Here is an 8,528-nt window from a genome sequence, read left to right on the forward strand (position 1 = left end):
TGAATGTTTCATACAGTTGTTTTCTTAGAATCAGGATTCCAGGTAGGTCCATACATTTCATTTTGGTCAATATATACCTTACAACTCTTCAACTGCATCCTTCTCTTACCTAACTGGCATAGTAAAACAAAATTATTAGTTGGGATTTAATACTTATATCATTCCAAATTTTAATCATGCCAAGTAGAATGTACAGTTGCTACCACAGTTTCCAAATATTCCTTTTCTACATGGACTCCTTGACATCATTTCCCTTTTACCTCATCACTACCATGGTACCCCCTCTCCCCGAACCCCTCATTCTATTTGCTATCTCTCTAGGTTCATCAATTCTAGGTTTCATATACTGAAAAACAGAGAAGCATGTAATGCTGTTTCTAGAGGATGACCTCCATTGACATAACACTTCTTAGATACACCCTAAGATGAACAAACAAAAACCAAAGTAAGCAGTACAAACCAAATACAAATTTTTGGAAGCCAGATCAGGTCCAGCCTGCATCACAGGGGAATCTACTGACAAAAGTTTTAAGTGTTAGGTCAGATGTATGCCTTTGATCTTCTATATTCCTCTCTCCCAAGCACTCTGTTTAGTGACCACTTACTTCCCTTTCCTCAATTTTAGATAGGGGGAGTTCTCCAGAGTCTTTATTTCCTATGTAATTCCGCAAATGAGTCTTGGGCTATCACTGTCATCCATTGCCTCTGCACAGCAAATTCTCACAAGTTAGGCTCTGATACTGATCCCTCCTTTGCCTTCGGATTATGTAGATTGCAATCCTTCAGTGACTGATGATGGTGTGCTGCTTCACGTGGACTTAATTGACATCTCAGTTAGATGACTGCTTGTTTGGAGACAAGTGACAGGCATGTTTTGTCTCTTATGCTTTTGTGTACAGTTGACCCTTGAACATCACAGTAGGGAGAGGTGTGGTGTGGGTGCTTGACGAAGGAGCCCTGGTGGCATAGTCATTAGGAATTGGCCTGTGAGTCACAAGTTCCGCAGTTTAAAACCACCAGTTGCTCCTGGAGAGAAACACGGAGCTTTCTACTTAAAATCTGAGAAACTCACAGGGGCAGCCCTACCCTGCTCTTTAGGGTCACTATGAGTTGGTATCAACGCTATAGCAGTGAGAAGGAGACTTCCTGTGTGGTTGAAAATTTAGTCTGTCTTTGAACAACATGGGTTTGAGTTTCTCAGGCTTACTTACATTCTTTTCTTCTTCCTGTGCCTTTGTAAGGAGCCCTGTTGGCCTAGTGGTTACAGTTGTGCTCCACAAGGCCAGCAGTTCAAAACCCTCTTGTAGATAGGTTAAAACGTAACATCTTATTTGATCCTCCTTTTGACCTAATTAAATGTTTTACCAGTTGAAAAATAAGTGGAGGGGAAATACACATAGATTACACCCTGAATATATACCAGGGATATAAATACCCTTGCAGAGTGCATTGAAAAGTAAATTATAACAGATGTAGCTAGGTTAATATTTAACACCTTATTTGGATATCCCTTTTGGCCCATTTTAAGTAATTGTTTAATTATTTTCTGTTTCCTTTTCAATTGAAGTTTTCCTCTATTTTGTTATTGTTACCTTTTTGTTTCTTTTTTTGTGTATGGTTGTTGGTATATGAAATGCAGGATGAGTGACTATAGACACTAATAAACTTGATTAATGGTTTCTTGGGAAGTTAGAGGGAAATGGGAAGCTAATAAAAAGGAGCAAAAGAAAGAAGAAAATGTTCTAAAATTGATTATAGTAATGATTTGTACAACTCTTCTTGATATGATTGAAATACTGAATTGTTGAGCCCCCAATAAAATGATTAAAAAATACTGACTTGTATGATATGTGTGGATTATCTCCCAATAAAACTGTTAAAAAAAACCCAAGAACAACAAGGAAACAGATGGACTTTGGGGCTTCTACTCAAATCTTACATCAATACAAGAATGGCTTGTCATAATTTGGTACTGTGTGATACTCGCTCTCCCGACATGATAGCTGAAGACTAAATGAGTGTATAAACAAATGTTGTGAAGAAGGCGGATGGTGCCCACCTATTAAAAGATAAAATGTCTGGGGTCTTAAAGGCTTGAAGTTAAAACAAGCGGTCATCTAGCTCAGAAGCAACAAAGCCCACATGGAAGAAGCACACCAGCCTGTGTGATCATGATGTGTAATGGGAATAGAGATCAGAAGTTCAAAAAACAAGTTGACGTGAAGGAGCGTGGACAAAGTGGAGACCCAAACCTACCTGTAAGACAATTGGACAGCCCCTCACAGAAGGGCCACACAGAAGGGACGTTAAGTTCAGGGTGCATGACAGCACTGATGAAACATATAACTATCCTCTAGTTCTTTATTCCGCTCCCCTCTGCTATTATAGTTCTTGTTCTGCTTTATTAATCCTGTTAGACATGAGTGTGTTTATTTGTACAATTAAGGTCCTTGGAAGCATGAAAGTCAAGATAACCTTTCAGAAACAGTAACAAGAATAATGACTCCCTAAGGTTACGGGAAGAGAAGGGGTGGGGGAACTGATAGTAATGATGAATATATAATCCCACTTGAGAGGAACAAATGACGGAATTGTAGGCGAACGGATGTATTGGATGTGTGATAGGCTTATTGTGCCAACCTGGCTAATGAACACATTAGCTTGAAGGGCTGAGAGATAAATGGCTTGGCAAGACTCGCCTTTCTTGTCTCTTGCTCTTTGATGATCGAACCAGTGTGCACCTGCCATAGCTGGTTCTCCGCCTTAACTTGCAAGCTACACTACCTGTGGGACACCAAACCCACGGACTGTGTCGCTGTAGCCTGAGGTTCTTTCAAGACCTGCTTTGCCACACTACTGGAGTATACATCGCTTGAGCTGAGGACTGTCAGACCCTGTCATTTGGCTGACCGGTGGTGACATGCCTTGCTATTTGCTGCCTGTTGCCAGATTGCCTGAATTGCTGTACAGAACACTCAGCTGTCTGCTTCTTTGACTTGCACCCAGTGGCCCTCGAGATTTGAAGGACTGCCAGTTTATTATCTGTCTCATGGAAGTGAGTTGCACTGAGCCATTTGTACTGTTCTATAATTAGCTGTTTATTTCTTATGTTTGCATATGTCTGTCTGTCTGTCTGTCTGTCTACATAAAATCATAAATGCCCTAGTCTTGTTTCTCTAGAGAAAACCCTGTCTAACACAGGATGCTATAAGACACAGAAGACAACAACAATATATAACATAACAAAGTTTCCTGGGGGGAAGGAGGAAGGGGATAAAGAGAACCTGATAGCAAGGAGTTGAAGAAGAAAAAATGTTTTGAAAACTGATGACAGCAGCAATTGTATAATTATGCTTGATCTGATTGTATGATAAGGAGCGGGAGGGAAGGGGAAAAATGAGCTGACAACCAGGGGCTCAAGTAGAAAGCAGGTGTTGTGAGGATGATGGCAACATATGTACTAATGTGCTGGACACAAATGATATATGTACTGATTGTGAAAAGTATGAGCACCTAATAAAATGATTATTAAAAAAATATGTAATGCTGAGAAAAAAAGTTACAACATCTGTAAAGGCTCCAATAAAATGATTAATAATAATAAGAAATGCTTTTATAGATGCTGCTGTGTCTTTTCCACTTTAGTGTGTTCAAAGACTGACAATGAGTTCAGGGGTTAATAGTCTGAACCATTATAAAGTTTCCAACAACCTTTTCCTTAATGATTTTAACAGTCGATTCTTATTTATAACCTCCCTCCCTTTGTCGTCCATCAAGGTATTTATTAGTTGAAAATTTTAAATTGTTTGTCATGCTGAAATACATGTTGCTTAAAAAAGGTGGGATAAGTATTTGATTGTTTCCTTTAATATACCAGCTTTCAGAATCATAAGTTTATTCCCTAGCATTATTTAACATTGACCACTGAGGGTAAGGTTTTTGCTTCAAGAATCACTGTTGACTAATGAACTTTAAACATATTTAAAGTGTTTTGATCTACCATAGTCATTAATCTTTTTGATGCCTGGGCAATCCCGTCGGCCTTTGGAAGCCCTGTGTATTGGCTACTGTGTGCTTTTGACATGATCTGTTGTTAGATACAACGGAGTTGGTTCTGACCCATAGCGACTTTATGTACAATAGAAGGAAATACCCCTTTCTCCTGCTTTATCCTCAAAATGTTCGTATGCTTGAATCCGTTGTAGCCACTGTGTCAATGCATCTCCTTGAGAGCCTTCCTCTTCTTCGCTGTCCCTCTGTTTTACCAAGCATGACATCTTTCTCCAGGGACTAGTCTCTCCTGACAACATGTCCAAAGTATGTAAGACAAAAGCCTTGCCAGCCTTGCCCTTGAGCATACTGGTGATACTTTGACCAGAAAGATTGGTTTGTCCTTTTAGTAGTCCATGGAACTTTCAATATTCTTCTCTAGCATCACAACTCAAATATATGAGGATGTAACCCCACAAAAAATGGATTTTTTTTTCAAAGCTAGGTTTTAAAAATTTTTTTACAAAACAACCTTATCACCTTCAAGATACTCTCCATTACACTTAATACGTTTGTCAAATCTGTCATTCCATTCTTGGAAACATTTTCAAACTCATCTGTTTGGATGGCTGGCAGCACCGCCCTCATTTTTTTCTTTACCTCTTCTATGTCATTAAATAGCTGTCCTTTCATGTTCCTCTTCATATGTGGAAACGGTCTCATCGAGCGAGGTCAGGTGAGTAAGGTGTGTGGGGCAAGAGAGGTATGCTGTTTGTTTTTTTAGCCACACACTGAGATGGCTGGGTGAGCAGGTGCATTGTCATGGTGGCCACATGTCCTATACATAAAATTTCACAGCTGCAAGCTGTTCTCTTAATTCAGCCATCACAAAAAACAAGGTTCAAGCGAAATTGCTTTAAAGAAAAAATTCACTGACCATAGAGAACCTTCGCATGAGACACCACTGGGTGTACTAACTCAGAGCAAGTTGCCTAGTCAGAAAAATTCATACTACAAAAGATTCGCCCTGCCCATAATTCTGTTTTTTTCTTTTTGGGGAATACCCCCTCATGATTCTTCCTTCTTAAGCATCCAACTTTCATATGCATATGAGGTAATTAAAAATACCATGGCTAGGGGTACTTTAGTTCTCTAACATCCTTACTTTGAAATACTCTAATGAGGTCTTGTTGCAACATGTTTGCCTAATCTTTTGATCTCTCGACTGCTGCCTTCCATAATCATTGATTGTGGATCCAAGAAAGACAAAATCCTTGACAACTTCAATTTATTCTCCATTTATTATGATGTTACCTATTGGTCCAGTTGTGAGGGTTTGGGTATTCTTGACATTGAGTTCTAATCCATACTGCAGACTGCAGTCCTTTATCTTCATCAGCAAGTGCTTCAATTCCTCCTCACTTTCAGCAAGCAAGATTGTGTTTGCACATCTCAGGCTTTCCTCCAGTCCTGCTGCCACATTCTTACTGTAGGTTCGCTGATCATTTGCTGAGTATATAGATTGACTAAATATCATGAGAGGATACAACCCCGATACACCTTTCCTGATTTTAAACCGTGCACATTCCCTCCTTCCCTCCACATATGATCTGCTATTCAGATAAAAGGGGCCGCTTGTGGCGTAATGATTACATGCTGGGCTGTGATTCACAAGGTCAGCAGTTTCAAACCACCAGGTGCTCCATGGAAGAAAGACGGGCCTTTCACTCCTGTAAACCGTTACAGTCTCGAACCTACAGGGGCAGTTCAGCCCTGGCCCACTGAGTTGCAGACTTGGCGTAGGCTTGATGGCAGTGAGCTTGGTTTTTGGTTGGTAGTCTGATTGTATACTTTCTGGAGTAGCAAGATGTTACATATTCATATTATCTTCTGATCTACTCTTGGAAAACAGTCATTTCTCTGAGGGTTGTGGTTCCTTTAATGAGAAGAGACTAGTTTCTGGTGAATAGGAGTGTACATGGCTAGAGAGTAATTGTTTATAAGCTTTTAGAATTTCTAGTTGACAGGAAATACAGTTTTTTTGTTTCCAAGCATTTTATTAGGACGTTGAACTATTTTTATCTTTCAGTCATGACTGATGAAGTGAAAGCAGAATAGACCTAAATATGTAAAATGTGAATGTACTTAACAGTAACCAGAATGGGGAAGATTATAGGTTGATGCCCTGCTAGAAACTCAATCTCCCTCTTAGAAATCAAGGGCAGCATGCATGTTGCTGACAAATCTCTTGATTTGTAGAGTCAGAGACGAGTCCATTGCTCAAAGATGTTGGTTAATCATGCTGCCATGAATGTTTGTGGCTTTCTACAGTCCTGGCAAGAATCCAGTCTCCTTCAGTTTCCTGAAAGGGCTTGCTACACCTCTTCCAAGTCTCCCATTCCACGGCTTTGACCCATAATTTTCCTATTCCTGTAACCAACATTTTACAGATTTGGATCTGTTATGATTTTGCTTCAACAATCTATTAACTGAACTAGTTTGGACCAATTCGAAGCCCTAATTGTGTTATAACTTCATACAGTGAATATGCACAAATCTTGTATAGTGCTTGGCCAAATACAACAGATTATACATGCAGATAACCATCACCATGATAAAGATTGGATTGGATGATCAAATCAAGACTTGGAGATCTTGCCTAGTATCAAACTTATAATTTCAAGGATACAGGCAATCAAGCAGTTCAGATGAAACAGGAACAAATTGTTAATACATTTGCATGCAAACGAGAAAATACTAAGGAAAACAATCATTTATATATATAAAGTAATTTCAGATGGATTGTTTCTTAAGTCTTAAGCTTATATTCCACTTGTTTGAAAAAGATAAAATTGGAAATCATGATGAATACTTTTTTAATGCAAAGAAAAAGGCAAATAGAAAAGACAATAGATTTAAAACCTGGCATTTAGCACTGATATAAAAATGCACTAAGCATTCCATTTCCTTACTGAGTCTCACTTGTGTGTGCTTGTTTGTTGTTTCAGCAAGAGAAAGCAACTACTATGGATTTGACCAAAAATTTAGAAAGCACCCTGAAGACTTGTGTTGGGACCAGAATGAAGGAGCTAGCAACTAAAGTTGAGTTATTGAAAGGAGTTAGGTAAGTAAAAGTGGCACGTTTTTCTGGAATGTAGGAAAAAAGAGTTCTCAAAGCAATCAAATTCTCTTATTCATGCTATGTACTAAACTTAAATTAGTTACTCCTTGTGTTCTCTGAAACACTAGATGCTGCCTTGAATGAATGTAGCACACTAGGCTTTTGTTTAATGAAGTGTAGATTCATTAACTAACATCTGGTTTAAGAATTTCGATAATTCGACACCCCCCCCCAACTTAAATCAGTTTCAAAGCACTACCAAAACAGTGCTTACACTTATAAAGTTGTGAGTCAGAGTTAAGACCAAAATGACCAAATTGTGTTTTAATTCATATACGAGGGATGAGTGTGCTATTAGAATGGTGGTCATCTGTGTGTAAATTCATAAAAGGAATATCTTTGGCTGTACTAATTTTTCTAAATGACTTGCTTTCTGATTGCATTTGAAAATTTACCAAATATTGCTCTGCTTGTTAGAGTGCAAGGACTCTGTGCTTATACACTGTTGGCAAGCAAGATTGGGTGAAATGAAATTTTAAAAAAGTAATTGCATATCTAATTGGAGACCAGAAAAAGAAGGTCTATTGCGAAGGCTTTTATAGTTTCCCTTTTATATAAAAGGTCAAAGGCCTACCTCTATTCAGCCAGTGCGGTAGATATTAAATATAGACAATTGCTATTTAAATGTAACTTTTTCTTACATACATTAAAAAAATTTTTATGTTGGGTCTTTTACTTTTTTCAAAACAGGCATGTGAACACCAGTGTTCGCTTTGGAGATGACCTTTCAGCTGCTGTACAGCTGTTGGATGCAGGGTGCTTACCTGCCCCAGCTTCTTTGAATGAACTCGAGAGAATTTGGGCAGAATACAATCTGGCTCAGGAGAAGATTCAAGCATGTCAAAATGTGGTGAGTTGAGAATTCAGAAAAAAATTAAGATGTGTATCTGTTGAACATAAAGATATACTAATTCTCTGGAGGAAGTAGATGTAATGCAAATAGTGTCATGGCACGTTTTTTGCCTGGAATCTGACTTTTTACAGTATTTCCATATTATATCATCTAATTCCTTTACTGACTTGGTGAGAAAGACACAATAGGTGATTTAGGACAAATGAGTGAAAAAAGCTTTTTCCTTTTTTGCATGAGAATTTTGCCTTTAGTTAACTCCCTAGATTTGTTTCCTTGGTAATCTGATAAATTATTTCAGCCATGTTACTAGGCAAAATTGTTTATAATAAATAGAACACCTGATTGGTAAATTACAACTAGACTGGAAGGAACTATAATAAAACTACAAACACTTGTAACTTTGAACACCTGAGGAGGGACCCAGGAAGCTCTGCCTGTAGAATTGTTCTAAGACACACTGGTTTTTGACAGGGCTGAGGCACCTTTCTGAGCCAGTGTAGTGCG

The 8,528-nt window shown here is 38.5% G+C and overlaps 1 protein-coding gene across 1 annotated transcript in view; it reads left to right on the plus strand.

Annotated features, from left to right (window-relative positions):
- The window catches only part of STK31 (serine/threonine kinase 31), a 79,734-nt gene that overhangs the window by 17,432 nt on the left and 53,774 nt on the right, over positions 1 to 8,528 (plus strand). The window contains exons 8-10 of the mRNA XM_004702844.2: positions 5,419 to 5,479; positions 6,999 to 7,114; positions 7,862 to 8,021. Of these exons, the coding sequence (XP_004702901.1) occupies positions 5,419 to 5,479; positions 6,999 to 7,114; positions 7,862 to 8,021 (337 nt within the window). The remainder of the gene's footprint in view (positions 1 to 5,418; positions 5,480 to 6,998; positions 7,115 to 7,861; positions 8,022 to 8,528) is intronic.

This window comes from Echinops telfairi, unplaced genomic scaffold, assembly GCF_000313985.2.
Source record: "Echinops telfairi isolate 266 unplaced genomic scaffold, ASM31398v2 ScPeMD7_23;HRSCAF=83, whole genome shotgun sequence".
NCBI classification, from domain to species: domain Eukaryota; kingdom Metazoa; phylum Chordata; class Mammalia; order Afrosoricida; family Tenrecidae; genus Echinops; species Echinops telfairi.